The sequence below is a fragment of the Phyllobates terribilis genome, unplaced genomic scaffold, assembly GCF_046119375.1.
Source record: "Phyllobates terribilis strain yellow unplaced genomic scaffold, ASM4611937v1 Scaffold_2__4_contigs__length_985480577, whole genome shotgun sequence".
Lineage (NCBI taxonomy): Eukaryota > Metazoa > Chordata > Amphibia > Anura > Dendrobatidae > Phyllobates > Phyllobates terribilis.
The window spans coordinates 365663183-365681821 of NW_027362762.1; the positions used below are offsets into that span (position 1 = coordinate 365663183).

The window sequence follows — 18639 nt, forward strand, 5'->3', positions numbered from 1 at the left end:
AGGAGAAATTTCACAACAAACTGCATAGTGCAATTTCTCCTGTTACCCTTATGAAAATGTAAATTGGGGGCTGAAAAACATTTTTGTGGGAAAAATGTGAAAATTTGATTTTTACGGCTCCATGTTATAAACTTCTGTGAAGCACCTGGGGGTTCAAGGTGCTCACCACACATCTACATAAGTTCCCTGAGGGGTCTAGTTTCCAAGATGGTGTCATTTGTGGGGGGTTTCCACTATTTAGGCACATCAGGGGCTCTCCAAACGCAACATGGCGTCTGCTAATTATTCAAGCAAATTTAAAATTTTTACAATCAAAAAGTCAAATGGCGCTCCTTCCCTTCCGAACCCTTCCATGCGCCCAAACAGTGGTTTCAAGGTGCTCACCACACATCTAGATAAGTTCCCTGAGGGGTCTATTTTCCAAGATGGTGTCACTTGTGGGGGTTTTCCACTGTTTAGGCACATCAGGGGTCCTCAAACGCAACATGGTGTCCGCTAATTATTCAAGCAAATTTTACATTCAAAAAGTCAAATGGCGCTCCTTCTCTTCCGAACCCTTCCGTGCGCCCAAATAGTGTTTTTTCCCCCCATATGGGGTATCTCCATGCTCAGGGGAAATTTCACAACAAATTTTGGCGTCCATTTTTTCCTGTTACCCCTGCGAAAATAAAAAAAAAATTGGGTCTTTTGTAACATTTTTGTGAAAAGTTTTTTTTCTTCCACATTCCAAAAATTCCTGTGACGCACCTGAAGGGTTAATAAAGTTCTTGAATGTAGTTTTGAGTACCTCGAGGGGTGCAGTTTTTAGAATGGTTTCACTTTTGGGTATTTTTTGTCATAAAGACCCCTCAAAGTGACTTCAAATGTGATGTGGCCCCTAAAATAATGGTTTTGTAAATTTTGTTGGAAAAATGAGAAATCGCTGGTCAACTTTTAACACTTATAGCTCCCTAATAAAAAAAATAAAATTGGTTCCAAAATTGTGCTGATGTAAAGTAGACATGTGGGAAATGTTATTTATTAACTATTTTGTGTGAAATATCTCTCTGATTTAAGGGCATAAAAATAGAAATTTTGAAAATTGCAAAATTTTCAAAATTTTCACCAAATATCCAATTTTTTCACAAATAAACGCAAGTGATATCGAAGAAATTTTACCACAATCATGAAGTACAATTTGTCATGAAAAAACAGAATCAGGGGTAACCGTTGAAGCGTTCCAGAGTAATTACCTCATAAAGTGACAGTGGTCAGAATTGTAAAAATTGGCCAGGTCATTAACGTGCAAACCACCTTGGGTTGTAAAGGGATTAACAACTTTTCCTTCTTGGTATTGAAATATCAATGTTGAGGAGTGTATAACAATCCAAACAATAAAAATGTATGATGTGCACAAATAAATGACTGAGAAACTTAATTGGTACTCAGAAACCAAAGACACACCATCAGAATGAAGTCACATCCAAAACAATACTTTCTAGTTGAAAACTGTAGCAAATTTTATTTCCACAAAAAATGTATATGCACATGAGAAAAGACATCATACAGGATTCAGAAGCATGTACCAGGAGCATGACCAACCAGGCATGACTTACAATAAAGTCCACTGGCTCCCACAGGGATACATTGGATACATGCAAATATATACAGATGGAGGAAAGAAAACCCTGCTGGGAGAAGGATTTTCAGAGACCGTATAAATAATCATAATGTGCAAAAATCAATGCAGCATAAAAGAGAAGTGTAACATATAAATGAAGGTTGAAAACATTCAGCGGAAGTCACCCAGTATATCATAACCACACGGTCTATCATCAATTCATGTGAATGAAAAGGTCCCCACATGTATCAGCAGCTTAACTAGCTTCTTCAGGGTGTATAGTTAACAGTTGTGTTAGTTTAAAAAAAATACATTTGTAACTGCCATATTGTTTTACTTTTTAATGCAGAGACACATGTATTTTTGACAGGCTTTTTTACACTATGTTGTCTATGATTTTTTATTACATTGAAAGTTCAGTTTTACCTTGCACTATTTGATAATAAATATTTTTAATTGACTAAAGTATTGCTATATTTAGGGTCCCCTTTTAAGGACTAAGCAATACCTTTAAAGGGATAGTGTTATCCCCTGCTTATTTCCATAGTGCTGTACACGTGAAGAGGGTTGCATACATATAACATACATTAAATTAAATAAAAAAAACTATAAGAATGGTACAGAAGGGGAGAGGACCCAGCCATAACAAGCTTACAATCTGCAGGGTAATGGGGAAGACGCAGTAGGTCAGGAGTTTGCAGCAGCTCCAGTGTTGGTGAGGTGACAGTAGGGTTATTGCTGGCTGTTGGCAGTTCTGAAGAGACACATTTTCAGATCGAGTCTAAAGATTCCAAATGTTCGAGACAACTTGACTTAATTCCAGAGGATGGGGGATGTTCAGGAAAAATCTTGGTGGCAATTGAGTAAGGAACATACGAGAGCAGAGGAGAGAAGGCCGTCTTGTGAGGACTAGAGAATGTGTGTGGGAAGGTATTGGGAAATTTGTTTGGAGATGCATGGAGGAGACAGATTATGGACAGTCTTTGTTGACAGTCATTGTTACTAGTTTAAACTGGATTCACTAAGGAATTGGAGGCTAGCGAAGGGATAGGCGGAAGAGTATTGGGGGGAGAGGTGGATTATTTAGTATGTGAAGTTAAGGACAGACTGGAGAAATTTAAGAGTGTTCTGGAGGCCACAAACAAGGATATTGCAATAGTCAAGGCAGGAGATGATGAGAGTGTGTGCTAGCATTTTATAGATTCTGGGTTGAGGAAAGGATGAATTCTGTAAATATTTTTGAGTTGGATGCGGCAGGAGGTGATAAGGGTTTGCTTTGCTTTTATGAAAGCCTAATAAAAGTGCTATTATGCTGTCTGAAATATTTTGCCTATGTTCACAGTCATTTGTATTGCACATGTATAAAGTTTTATCACCCCATAATTTTGGGGCATCTAAAAAGCTCATCTAGTAATCTATTGTTGCTTATACTTATTTAGTTGCCAGCTGCTCTTTAGCATTTTATTAGATGCCTGAAAATTATGGATAACTTTGTGTTAATAAATAACCTCTAAACAATCTATTTTAATCAATTTTAGCTAAAGCTTTGGTTACTATTTCTTGTAGGATTTTACATCATAATTCTTTAACATATTTTTATGATAAGAATCATTCAATTTTCAAGATTTCCTATGCTAAACTTAGAGGTTCAAATCATAGGAGCTTGTAAATGCTTAGATTGATCCCTGTATCCCTTTACTGCTAGTAATGGGAAGGTTTCCAATAGACAGTATGAGCTTATTGCTTTTTATGTAAGTTATCATGCATTTTAATGTAAAAAATAGCATACATTTTACAGGAAAAGTTCATAGTTGTTGTAGGATTTTTGGCTTTGCTTGATTCACATTTATATTGTATGCTGACCGTACTAATGTTAATTTAACTTCTTTTTTTCTTTTGTCTTGCAGTTGTCCTTCAAGTATGTGGTCTTGTCCTGTATCCAATCAAATTTATTGAAACTGTCACACTAAAAATTTATCATGAATTCAATTGGGGCTATGGCTTAGCATGGGGTGCAACAATATTTTCATTTGGAGGCGCCATACTTTACTGTTTGAACCCGAAGAATTATGAGGACTACTACTAATTGTCTGAGGAAACAATAATGAAACAATAGATTTACTCGAGTTTTTGTACATCCCTTTTCTAGAAGACACATGGAGCATCACAAAGTCGGCTCAGTTGATTTAATCTCCCTTTACCTTTTGGCTGCCAATAATATAGCAGGCTTTACAAGCATTCTAAAGAAAAAAAAATGCAGAAAAATAAATGAAAGCTAAAAAGAATGGAATGAATAACCAATAACTCCATAGCTAATTGCTGCAATTTGTACCAGTATAAACTTGTTTGTTGGATGTAGAAGAAATAACACAAAGGCGATTACAGTATAAATTGTGTAATGAAATTAATACGGCGATGGATGCCCAATTTTCTCTGGAATGCAACAGAAAGAAAATGCATAATTTAACCCTTGTCATATCACTGAGGTCACTATTTTCTTGGACCAAGTTATATAGAAAACAAATGCTGTGAAATTACAGAGGTAGAAAAAAAAGAAAGTTAATGTGCAAGATGCAAAATTTATCTTCATCATAAAGTGTTCACTAAATAAAAGTATACGGTTTAGCCACATTTTTCAACATCTGAAGGAACATGCATGTAATTACTAAATGAAATTCACCTTTGCACAGAATATAAAAAACGGACATCTGTTTTCCATGAAAATAAAATAAAAATAGATTTATGGGTTTCTTTTGAACTGTGAAAACTAGATAATAGTTAAACCTATGAGAATGCCTAGAAAGTCACAAGTATTTTTAAGCAACCAACCCTCTTTCAAGGAAAGTATATACTGTAGCTGAAGGATTACCTATGAACACTATATTAATGTACCATTTTCCTTAGAGAATATTTTGCAGTATTTTAAATCCATATAGATTTATGAACATAGTTACAGTTCGCTGTTTATAGTTATCAAGAGTTGCAATTTATTTCCTTAAGGTTGATGAGATGACTAGCCATATATTTTCATATAATTAAACCTTCAGAATGAATCAGTTGATATATTAATGTTCTGTTTATTCCAGATTGATTGACAAAATACACATTAAATAGATAGTTTCCAAGACTGCATTAGACAAGAAAAACTGAAAAATATATGTCCACAATATTTAATAGATATAAATGTTACATTTAGTCAGAAGTGTCAGATAGGCATAGCTAAAAAAAAGATTCAGAGAATTTAGTAAGAAACTATTGCCATCTGCTTCTACCATGAATTCATTCAATAAAGTAGCGCAATGAATTCGTTGTTTTTGAAATCTACATTTTACATTTTATTAACCTTAAAAGGATGTCTAATCAAGACAAACCCTTTTTAAAGCAAAGTCTGCTTGATTACGTGTCCTGCTATCATTAAAATGGAAAAGAAATGTACTGTTACATACCAGCCATTTAAAGAAATGGACAACTAATTATTATTATTAAGCCAAATTTCATTTTATTTTGTTAACAGCTCTTTGCATTGTGAAAGTCAATGCAGACGACCCCCAGCTTGGGTTGTTTTATTAAAATGTCACCAATAAAATGCTTTTAAATACAAGAAAATGTTGATAGGCTTAGTCTATGATACATTTTTAAGTGATGCTGTTAAGTCTAGGTTCCTTAAGTCTATTCAATTATTTCTAAATTATTAAAAGAACCGACTTGTCTTCTTTATCACTATAACCTTTCATAACAAGAGCAACCCTACAATTTTGTATGCCCTACTTGAAATCAATATTTTCATGTCATGTATCTAGCATTTAGCTTCCCAATCAGTAAAGGGCAAAATTACTGATATCAGCAATTTGAACTGGTTTAAGGTTACAGACAAAAATAGATGCCTTATATCAACTTATCATGCATACAAATGTAGCAAGGTCTATATTATATGTCAAAAAATATCAGGCACAACCAAATCTAAAAGGGCGGATTGCAACATGTGTGTGTTGGTACTGTTTCCAAGCAAAACAACACTGGAAGAAAATTGATCCACATCCATATTATTGAAAGTAGAAGCATTTTATTGTAGCAAATGTCAAATAAGAGCATACAAATTTATGTAAGAAGAATATCATTGGATACAGTAAAGGTAAAATTTCAAAGACCTCCACCAATGATGTCTTTTCATATATTTCAGTGAAGGTCAGAAGATGTCAAGTGAACGTACAACATAAGAAATAATATCAATTAATTGAATAAAGACAATGCCCAAGTTATGTTAACTGATAATAACGATTTCCTTGTGCTATAGATGTTTGCCCTGGAATACTATGTCTATATTAACATTGCGTTTTGAAGTATATACAGTATGCATCACATGCACTGGGGATGCTAAACTGCCACAATAGACTGATCTCTAGATCTGATGAAATATAATTTCTCTTTTAATGTTTATTAAATTAACCTTTGCCAAAAATGACAAAATAATAGTACTGGGCACTGTATCCAATAAAATTAATTAATATCATTATTTATTAAAAGGAAACTGTGGGGAGTATGGCACTATACACTTTAACTGCTTCTGGAACACCCATTGACTTTACTCTACGCTGGCATTTTTGATTGTGCCACTATGGGGCAGGGAATTGGCTGTCAAACATAGGTGGGCTCCCAATAGAGAAGACAGGAAAATTTATTACAATCTCTGCCTTCCTAATCACTCTATACACAGCACAGAACAATAGCTGTGCATACAGATTAGGAAGTGCTATGAGTGCTCCCACCATACACCCATGTATCCTGTTATCACTGAGTGTAGGGAGGGAGCAGGAGATACTGGGTCCTAGGAGATTCTGTCAGCTTTGCTATGCAGACTGGAGGCTGAATTTATACTGTTACTGGGACTAACATACAAGCCCCGTTTACTGGGAAAATTAGCAATAAAAAATGTATTAGTATGATAATACACCTCCCAAAATTTTTGTTAGACCCTATGGGGTGCACACTGTATAAAATGAATGCAAAAAAAGATAAATTAAAAAAAACAAGATTAAAAAATAAAGCTAAAATATAAAAAAACATTGCAAAAAGTGAAGAGGATGTCAACTTCACCCATGGGAGCATGAATAAAGTGTATGGTGCCTGATTTCTCTCAGTAAAGAGATGCCCTCTTGACTAGTCAGGGTAATTTGCATTTGCCAACACATAATGAATGTTATGCCAGATTTATATGGGTAGAAACAGTGGTGTTTTAGAGAATGGGTTATGCCTAATAAATACAACATTTGTTTTCTCCCATGTGTACTTTTAAGTGTCCTCTGATGAATAAGCACAGAATATTTTTTGATATTTTGGTCATGATGTGGTACAATATGAATTCTTAAAGATATACAGAGACTACAGAAATAAATATAAATCAAAGAGAGCACATACAGCGAACTTGCCTTTAGTTTCATATAATTAGCTTTTATTTTTTGTGCCTATAATACATATTGAAAAATTCTATATCATATTTGTGAGACTGTCAAATATAAAAATGTTTATTTTTTATGAAGGATATTTAGAGGAAATAAAAAGCTAAAAGGTGAAAGTAAACAATAATACAATTTAGTCTACGGAGAAAAAGCAAAAGTATAACCTAAGTGTAATTGTATTATTGTTACTCAGTTTCTTAACTGTAAAGGAGTTTTCCCACGAACAAAAGTTAATTTCAAAACTTGTCCGTGTCTGACCTTGTACAGAACATACCATATCTCCTGGGCAAGGGAGGAAGCAAAAGACAATACAGACATTACAGCAGGGGATTGCAGAGGATTCATTTTGTGATGTAAAACATTTCATTGTTTTTAAACAATATTTAACCTCACAAAATGAATCCTCTGCGATCCCCTGCTGTAATGTCTGTATTCTCTTTTGCTTCCTCCCCTGCTCAGGAGATGTGGTATGTTCCGTACACGGTCAGACACAGACAATTTATAAAATGAACTTTAGTTTGTGGGAAACCCCTTTAACAACTTTATCAACTGTTGTATACACACTAAACTTTCCCAGTGGATTTCACACCATTCATTTTTACAGTTTAGTTGTTGACAAATATTTAAAATAATTAGAATTAAACATTACGTCTACGGTTGAAACCTCTAGTGACATAAAACCCTTATTAAAGGGCTTGTCCTCCTCTCTGAAAAAGTTTACCAACTACCAGCTGGTTCAGATTGGACATCACTTTAATCTATGTAGTTTAAGTTGGGAACATTTGAATGGGTAATTTTGGAATTCGGTCCTGCTAGTTGAGGGACTAGCATTCTGTTACATGTTGCACATTCATTTGATCCTAGGGTTCAAGGCAACATAGACTACTCTGGTCCATGGCAGAATGCCATCCGTGGATGTGATATCAGGTATAAATTTATGTTCTTGTGGTCCTATATATCCTAATCAGCCTATTGCACATTAAAACTAGATTTGTGGATTTCCATTGGACTAATAAACTGAACTAAAGTAAATGTATCTTCTTAAAAAGTTTTGCAATAAGTTTCATGCACAATTATTAATTCATAATATATAGATATACCTCACTGATTTAGTCTTTTACTTAAATATATTTTACATTAGTATTACTGTAAAGGCACTTTAGAGAAGGAACACAGCAACACTATAGAAATAAATCTGATGTTATGAACCATTATAAGAAATCTGTAGATATGGGATGAATACAGTATATAATACAAGATAGGACAAAGATAACTCTTATCACAAGATATATGGAGTAATTATGACCCGTTTCCAAGAATGCTGGAAAAATGTATTGCTATGAAAGTGTTGTAAGTGGAAAAGGGTTGTAAAGATGATAAATGTGTGTAAAATGTGTCAGATCTTTAGGAAGTAGTAAATATATTACATACTTTAGCCTCGTTTCTCCATTGCAATCTTTACTATTTTAGCTTCACAATTATTACATTAAACAATTCGGAATTAAATGAACCACAGTCAGTTCACCTCACTTCTTGGTTAACATCACTATATTTTTATATGCTTTTATCTTAATATGTCTTCTGCTCATTGTTTACTTGCACAGAAGTGTTTTATTTATCTTTTTACTACTTACTGTCTAAGAGCCAATTTCAACTCCATTACACAAGAGAATATAGAGCTTTTATGAATACCCTAAAATTTCACCATAAATAAAACTATAAAATATTCTTGTTATTAAAAATTAACGGCATCATCCACTTACATGCTTATAACACTACTGTGTATCATTTTTTTATGAAAAAAAAAAATATTTATAAATTATTCATTATATCTGGTACATTTACTTAGTTTTTTAAAGTAATATGGTACTTAAAAAAATTATGAACTAAAGTTAAGCTTGTTTTTTAAACTTTGTTTTATTCTATGTGAAATATAGTTGAATAAAGGGAAAATAGGTATTTGGAAAAGTAGTAAATGTTGCTTTAAATTTAAGAAAGCTAGATTGTATGCAAAAGGGTGGATGGTGAAGCACCCTTGTAACTACTGTTGTATCTTGACCATTCAGCCACTGTATGTTATACATTAGATTAGCTGTATGCTTCCCTGTAAATTTTCCAGTTGGTATGTTTATCGGTCTTGTTTTTGTTTTTGACCTGAAATACTTTCTAGAGTTTAAAACACATCAAATTCTTAATTAGTTTTATACAATAAATCCAGATTGTCACAACAATGACAGCAATCGGGGCTTCATTATTGATTCCAATTTCTATGGCTAATCATGTTTATGTGCCAGTATTGCATATCCTGCTTTAAACTCTTGCACAACTATGTTAAATTTTTGTACAAATAAAAAAATTATAGAGAAGATTATGTGTTTAAAACATGATATATATACGGAATAGCATGTGACTGTATAATATTAAACATGCAATGAACTGACTGGTAAGTGAAGTCCAATCTTATAGCTAGCAATGTAATTTATTCAGACTGTATTTTTGTACAGAACTGTACACACTAACCTATTGCCTCTGTGTTCTTTTAATGCCTAATACTGTGCCTAGAGATTTCATTTCTGTCTATAAAATAAAATATATTTCAAGCTGGTAAGTAGTTGTGGATTTTTTTTCTTTTAAAAGGATGTTATCTGCGTGACAGCGTGGCAAATCTGGGATGTTGGTGGTCGTAGCCGATTATTTGGCGTGAACAAGCCGGAACCCTGAACATGAACCCGAATTTAAAATACCGAACAAATTCGCTCAACACTATTGAGCACCTTCCAAACTACTTGTTTTCCAACTATCTTCATCCCACCCCTTCTTCATTAATTCACAGATTTGCTTTACTGGCATCAGAAAGAAGTTGAGAGAAATGGAAAACAAGTAGGTGGGAAGGTGCACTGAAAAGCTTGGCTATATCAAGATTGCGCCAATTGCCAGTGCTTGGTTTGAACAGTTAGTTTGTGCTAACAGGTTCCCTTTAAATAGATATTGTAAAGTTTCTTATATGTACTTCAATATATGCCTATATAAAAAGTTATCAGTGTACCATTGTCCCATGCCCAACCCTTGCATTGCATTTGCCCTTATTGTGCCAGCTGTAGTATCTGTTCTGCACTCCACTCTGCCTTTCCAGTGTAGAAGTCATTTTATTGCCATCAGCAAATATTTTTCTAGGAAGCCACATACAATACACATACAAATAAAAATCAACATCAGTGGATTGACAAACATTACAGAAAATGGTGGAAAAGCAGCAATAAGCAGCGTGTGACACACTGCACGCTTACATTTTCTGAATACAATCAGAAAGTAAGGACAGCAATGTGAACACCAGAAAAATGGAAAATGTGGCATTTTGTTTAAAAAAGTAAGCACATTTGGATTGATATAATTTATATATATGACCACTATCTGAAGATTATGGTTTGTGGGGTAGCCCTTTTAGGGGCATATTATTTACAGGATTTTTCCATTTTCTTTATTTTAAGTTTTCATACTAGATATTCTTTAAATTATACTATTTTAAGATGAGCAAAGAACCTTTTAAAGCGGTTGTCTGGATTCTTGAGGAATGTCTGCAGTCACCCTATGAGACTGCAGATTTCTGGATCATTACAGTACTGCACACTATCAGGATTCTTTGAAGATGAAGATTGAGAGTCAGTAGTAACCTAACTGCAAGTATGTGATTTAAATACTTCCTGCCACATTCCAACTAGACTTGCTCAACAACCCTCAATTCGCTAGTATTGAGCGATGTCGAAAATGTCTAGTTGGCATGTAATTGCATGTATTCAAATTGCATTCATGCAGTCATGTGACTGCCTCCTCACACTGGTAACACCAGAGAATCCTGACAGATTGTGGTGCGCACGCTCAAAGGATTCAGAAGTCTGCAGACAAATAGAGTGACTGCAGACATTTACTAGAAGGTCTGCACTTACCCATGCTTGATTTATTTTGACAAATGTAATGTTTTTCACCACTGGCCGCATTCAATACTCTCTTTGATAGTACACTGGAGGCTGGACATGAGAGTATGTGTTATGATCTGCAACATACTAAGGAAAGATAGGGAAAAGCTGTCCCTACAGTAAGACTAAGCTGAATCCCTACGATGTAGCGGGCTGCCTGTTCCTAGTGAACAGACCCGCCTTAGTCCTCGGCTAGTCAGAACGAAGACCTATAGATTTAAGGGAGGGATCCCTAAAAGAACTAAGGACTGGGACAAAAATGGGACACCTCCTAAACAGAAGTTGTTGCAGAACACAAAAAGACAAACTGAAAAAAAGTACTAGAGGTCCCAGAGTACCAAGCGAACTTGACAAAGAAAGGCACAGAAGCACCAGGCTAGAGAAACAGTAAAACACTGAAGTCCAGCACAGCCAGAAGGGCGGAGCTGGAATATAAAGGCTGATGGTCACGTGACTGCAAACCACAAGATAGAAAAAACAAACAGGAGGGTTCTAACAGTACCCCCTCTTTTATGAGGATCCTCCGGATCCTCCAGGCCCAGGCCTATCTGGAAACCTCCTGTGGAAAGCTTTAACAAGCCTAGGAGTAGAGACATCTTCCGTCCTTACCCAGGAGTTGTCTTCGGGACCGAAACCCTTCCAGGAGACAAGATACTGTAATCTCCCTCTATGCCATCTAGAATTCAAGATACAAGAAATTTCATATTCGCCGTCTTCCACCACAGGAGGAATTTTGACAGTGGCGTCCCTATCAGATGCGTCAGCCTTTTTCAACATGGAAACATGAAACACAGGATTAATCTTCCAGGAAGTAGGGACATCCAACCTAACAGCAGACGGGTTAACAACCTGAAACACCTTAAATGGACCCACAAACTTAGGACCCAGTTTTTTAGAGGGAATCCTCAACCGCAGGTTCTTCAAGGACAACCAAACCATGTCACCCACAGTAAACAAAACCTCTTTACGTTTCCTGTCAAAATACTTCTTGGACTTCTTGTTAGCCTCTTGAAGGTTACAACGTACATTAGTCCAAACTCTCTCCAAATCACCGGAAAAATTCTCCTCCTCCGGCACTGCCGACCCCAATTTGGAGAACGAACCAAAAGGCGGATGTCTCCCAGTACAACAAAAAAAAGGAGAACACCCCGCAGAGGAGGATGTATGATTGTTAAGAGCAAATTCTGCGAGAGGCAGAAACCCAGACCACACCTCTTGATTGTCCCCCACAAAACAATGCAAAAACTGTTCAACATCCTGGTTCTTTCTTTCAGTCTGTCCATTCGACTCAGGATGATAACCAGACGAAAATGACAAATGGACTCCCAACCTGTCACAACAAGCACGCCAAAAGCGAGCCACAAACTGAGGTCCTCTATCAGAAACAATATCCGTGGGAACGCCATGGAGCTTGACAATCTCCTTAACAAACGCCTTAACGAGTATCTTGGCGCAGGACAACTTAATGAATGGAACCAAATGACACATCTTACTAAAACGGTCCACGACCACCCAGATGGGAGTAAAACCCTCGGACACAGGAAGATTAGTAATAAAATCCATAGTGAGATGCATCCAAGGTGCACTAGGAACCTCCAGAGGGCAAAGCAACCCCGCAGGAGGAGTATATGAAGCCTTTGACCTAGCACACACAGTACACTGACGCACCCACTTGATGACTTCCTTCTGCCATCCAGGCCACAAAAAAACTGCAACTGATAAGTCTCTTAGTCTCCGAAACTCCGGGATGACCTACACACAAATCTCTCCTAAAGGCTCTAGGCACGAACAACCTCCCATGGGGAGTGTTAGATGGAGCATCATCTTGAGCATTCAGAATCCCTTTCTCCAAAAAGGAGTCCAAAGATGCCACCACAACTCCTTTCTGTAAAATGCTCTCCTCCTCCTCGGCACCGACCGTAGGAGAGAAGCTGCGAGATAAAGCATTGGCTTTAACATTCTTAGAACCAGGGATATAGGTAACATAAAATGAAACCGAGAAAAAAAAATTGCCCACCTAGCTTGACGAGCATTCAAGCGCTTGGCAGCATCCAGATAGATCAAATTCTTATGATCTGTGAAAACCTGAATAGGAAATCTAGCGACTTCCAAAAAATGACGCCAATGTTCGAACGCAAGTTTAATAGCCAGCAACTCCCGATTTCCAACATCATAATTCAGTTCGGTTTCCGAAAATTTTTTCGAAAAGAAGGCACAAGGTTGTACTCCATCCTTGTTCTCCTGAGACACAACTGCTCCGACCCCCACCGATGAAGCATTGACCTCGACAAAAAAAGGCTTGGTCTCATCAGGCTGCATAAGGATAAGGGCAGAACTGAACCTCTCTTTGAGATACTCAAACGCTTCAATGGCCTCAGTAGTCCACTGGGCCGTATTCGCACCTTTCCTGGTGAGATCAGTTAGAGGTTTAACAATTACAGAAAAATTCTTAATGAATTTCCTGTAATAATTGGCAAAACCCAAAAATCTCTGTATAGATTTCAAACCAATAGGCCTAGGCCATTCCTGCACAGCCTGAACCTTCACAGGGTCCATCTCAAAGCCCTCGCTGGAGACAATGTAGCCCAAAAAACTAATTTTCTGCACAGCGAACTCACATTTCTCCAGCTTAGCAAAGAGTGAATTATCACTCAATAACTGCAAAACTTCACGTACACTCTACCAATGGGACTCTAGATCTGGTGAATAAATCAAAATGTCATCCAAATACACAACCACATTCTTAACAATCAAAGGTCTCAGGATGTCATTAATAAGGTTCTGAAAAAATGCAGGTGCATTGGTAAGACCAAAAGGCATCACCAGATTTTCAAAATGACCTACCGGAGTGTTAAAAGCAGTTTTCCATTCATCACTCTCCTTCACACGTAACAAATTGTATGCCCCCCGGAGATCAATTTTGGAGAACCACTTGGCTCCCACTAACTGGTTAAACAAGTCAGGAATTAACGGCAATGGGTAGGAATTGCGTACTGTAATCTTATTAATTTCACGAAAATCCAGACATGGACGTAAACCGCCGTCCTTTTTTTTAACAAAGAAGAATCCAACTGCCACAGGTGACTTAGAAGGTCTAATGTGACCAGCAGCCAGGCTAGTCTCTATGTACTCCTCCAAGGCCTTTCTTTCAGGGATTGTCAGATTAAACAAGCGACATTTGGGAAGAGTAGCACCTGGAACAAACTCAATGGCGCAATCATAATCCCTATGAGGAGGTAAAACTTGCGACTCCTCCTCCGAAAAAACCCTCCAAAAATCTTGACTAGGTACCGGTAATTCCCCTTCTTCCACAGCTGCAATGCAACCATTACAACATTTATCATAGCACTTCGGACTCCAAGACTTAATCACATTAGTAGACCAGTCCAATAAAGGATTGTGCAGTCTTAACCAAGGCAATCCTAGAACAACTGGAGAGGGAAAATTATCCAAAACAACCAAGTCCAAAATTTCTTGGTGAACTCCATTGATAGTGAGGGGAAATGCAGCAGTCTTGTGAGTAATACATTTCAAAGGAGTGTTATCAATTGCAACCACAGAAATAGGTGATGACAAATGTTTAGATTTCAATTTAAGATTTTCCAAAAGCCCTTTATAAATCACATTAAGTGTTGAACCACAATCCACAAATACCTGAAATTCAATCAAATCTCCCTGCAGAGTAGTACTCCCAGAAAGAAACACTCCTGCAGAGCGTAAACAAGCTATACGGGCGTAACTGACCTTTTTTTTTTCTTTACTTAAACGACGCTAACAATACTTAATCAAATGGTCAGCTTTGCCACAATAAAGACAGAATCCCTCGGCGAATCTCCGGTCTCTTTCCTGAGAGCGGAGTGACATCGCCACAACCTCCATCGGTTCCCTGCCGTCAGAGCAGATTTTCTGGGGACTAGGACCTGACATTACAGGAGTCTTTACCTCATTGAGCCTGCACCTCAGTCTCCTGTCTATATGAACAGCTAACTGCATAGCTTCCTGCAGAGTCTCAGGTGCAGGGAATGCAATTAGCAAATCCTTAACCCTTTCACTTAGACCTGCAAGAAATAAACATCTCAGCGCCGTATCATTCCACTTAACTTCTGAAGCCCATCTCCTGAAGTGTGTGCAATAATTTTCAACATCATCTGACCCCTGATTCAAACGTCTAAGTTCTGATTCAGCAGATGAGATTCGATAAGGATCGTCATATAATAGTCCCATAGCAGAAAAAAATTCTTCAACAGACCTTAAACACGGATCATTAGGCTGGAGAGAAAAGGCCCACCCCTGTGGTTCATTGCGCACAAGTGACATAATAAAACCAATGCACTGTGATTCATTCCCAGAGGATCTTGGTCTCAAACGAAAATATAACAAACAAGCATTTTTAAAGAAAAAAAAATCTTGTAATTTACCATTAAAAAGCATCAGGCTGTCCTACCTTGGGTTCTACAAAATGCGCTCCAGGACAGCTACTCACGTGTTGCTGAAGCTCGGCCACCTCCAGAGACAATCCCTGCAGGCGTTAAGCCAAATCCTGGACGGAAACCATACTGATCCCCGAATTTCTTTCCTTTTAGTTTTTTGGGCTGGACTTACTGTTATGATCTGCAACGTACTAAGGAAAGATAGGGAAAAGCTGTCCCTACAGTAAGACTAAGCTGAATCCCTACGATGTAGCGGGCTGCCTGTTCCTAGTGAACAGATCCGCCTTAGTCCTCGGCTAGTCAGAACGAAGACCTATAGATTTAAGGGAGGGATCCCTAAAAGAACTAAGGACTGGGACAAAAATGGGACACCTCCTAAATAGAAGTTGTTGCAGAACACAAAAAGACAAACTGAAAAAAAGTACTAGAGGTACCAGAGTACCAAGCGAACTTGACAGAGAAAGGCACAGAAGCACCAGGCTAGAGAAACAGTAAAACACTGAAGTCCAGCACAGCCAGAAGGGTAGAGCTGGAATATAAAGGCAGATGGTCACGTGACCGCAAACCACAAGATAGAAAAAACAAACAGGAGGGTTCTAACAGTATGCCCATAGCTAACTGGACCAGTTCTTGCTATTGGTTGAGTCTGCTGACCCTGAAGTGCATGGGATTAGGGCTCAGCATTCAGGTACAACTAACCCTGGTTGTTCAGCAAGTAAGTTTCTGCTGGTATGTGTAGGGTTGGTGCAATGGCAAATAAAACATCTAGTCCATGATGCCAAATATACTGTAGTCATACTTGTTCTAGTCTTAAAGAAGAAAAGAGAACAACCGAATATCTGGTCCCTAAGTAAATTAATGGAGGGACAATTTATAGATAATAGAATACCTTTATTAACATAGTGGTACACCATAAAAGGAGAGAATTACGTACGCAGATAGGCATATATATTACTTCAAAATTAGACATAAAAGGAACCAATTAGGACAAAAGTTCCTCTATCCATCCTGTCCTCTAAGTAAACAAAAAAGAAAATAAGGAAACTGATAATACATAAATATCACAAAAAGAGGGGGGAAGGGGGGTGGAGGAAGGGAGGGGGGGAAGGGAAGGACTGGTAGGGTACTCGGGCACAAGGGAAATGTTATATGGTCATATAACCTATATGAGGAATGAATATGGCAATGCTACAATATCATATAGGAAAAAATATATACAGAGTATGTAAAAAATATACCAAAAACATATATATGTAGTCATATGTCCCAAGAAAGGTATAAGTGCCAGGAATAAAGTTTGTCCAACAAATAAGGGAGAATGGACAGAGGTCCAAAGGTTGATATACCAAACATTCAAGTCATCTCATACCTGTAGGTAATAAGCCAGCCGCGTAGCGTACCTGTATGACTACATATATATGTGTTTGGTATATTTTTGACATACTCTGTATATATTTTTTCCTATATGATATTGTAGCATTGCCATATTCATTCCTCATATAGGTTATATGATCATATAGCATTTCCCTTGTGCCCGAGTACCCTACCAGTCCCCCCCCCCTCCCTTCCTCCACCCCCCTTCCCCCCTCTTTTTGTGATATTTATGTATTATCTGTTTCCTTATTTTCTTTTTTGTTTACTTAGAGGACAGGATGGATAGAGGACCTTTTGTCCTAATTGGTTCCTTTTATGTCTAATTTTGAAGTAATATATATGCTTATCTGCGTACGTAATTCTCTCCTTTTATGGTGTACCACTATGTTAATAAAGGTATTCTATTATCTATAAATTGTCCCTCCATTAATTTACTTAGGGACCAGATATTCGGTTGTTCTCTTTTCTTCTTTAGTGCAATTATACCGAATGGTCTGCCATTCATGGTCCTTGTGCTGATCTCCAACATTGGATTTTATGCCAGAGACTGGATTCCAATATTCATTTCAAATTATGTACATTTTCGTTCGGTGGTTCTTTTCTTTTGTTTTCCTTGTTCTAGTCTTAGCAGTGGCATATATGGGAGAGCAATGATTCTGCTGGTATTGGAGAGTGGTCTCTTGGTTATCCTGTACTATTGATAGGCTTCAGCCATGGAGGGAACGCAGCTTACACTGGTAATTCAATTTGGAATTCAATTCCTTCAGAGTCCCCAACTTCCCCAGGGCAGCAATGAACATGTACAAGTTGCTGTTCTTCTTCCTTCCCTTAGTGCATCCTGGTTTGTGTTTTTTTCCAAGATAAATATGAAGATATTTATTTAAGAAAGATATTTAAGAAATTTTGCATGGTTATATTGAGATCATGCACCATTCAGGGAGCATGAGTTTCTTTGTCCAAATTGTTCAAGGCATTTGGGTTCATGATAGTGCCCAGTTGTAGTTGACAGACAGCAATCCATGGGAGACTTGCTTCTTGATCCACAGCAGAAACTTGTCAACTGTATAGCTTTCAAGCAGTAAAACCACTTGGCAGCACTTTACCTTGCATAAACAATAATGGTGGTGTGTGAAATCAACGCGGTGCCCTGTGGTTGTTGGGGATGGGAAAATTTCCATGGAAGAGGATGCAGAATACATAGATAACTGCTGTCTGGCAATGGAAAGAGATGTAGCTCCTAGTCGCGGAGGCTTCACATCCTGTCCTGGTTATTGTGGTTTATTTCTGCTACTGAAGACAATCACCCAGTGGGCAATGAAACTCGTGTATTATCCCTGTTTCCATTTTCTCCTGCTTCTTTGACACGAAATCATAGATGGATATCTGGAAGTGCGATGGCAAAGGAGAAGGAGGAGTACTCTGAGTGCGGCAAGCAGTAGTGGTGGACAACGTCGATGTTGATGATGATATCAATTAGGTATGATGATGCTGACTGGCTAAAAGGAAAATCAATGTGAGGAGTAGGGGTTGGAGGACAACTTTGATTACTTTTCCCACATGAGCAGGTAATGTTGCTTCATGTGCTGATAGAGAGTTGTAGTTCCTACTCTATGCGAGACTGGATGTCCAAGGCTTATTTTCCTTCTTAAGAGCCTGTTGAATCCTTAAGACTCCTCAGTAGAGATGAGCGTTGTTCTACTCGAACTGTTCACCAATCTCAAATTCGAGCTGTTTTGGGCGGTGTTCGAGCCGTTCGGCGAACACAAACGATTTGAGAAAAATTCGGCTGTTCGAGGTTATGTTCG

General features: G+C 37.6%; 1 protein-coding gene across 1 annotated transcript in view; it reads left to right on the top strand.

The window, feature by feature from the left end:
* TMEM47 (transmembrane protein 47) overlaps positions 1–7351 on the top strand; it is a 212598-nt gene extending 205247 nt beyond the window's left edge. Inside the window, exon 3 of the mRNA XM_073664713.1 lies at positions 3508–7351. Coding sequence (XP_073520814.1) covers positions 3508–3686 — 179 coding nt within the window. The 3' untranslated portion in view covers positions 3687–7351. The remainder of the gene's footprint in view (positions 1–3507) is intronic.
* The last annotated feature ends 11288 nt before the right edge of the window (positions 7352–18639 follow it).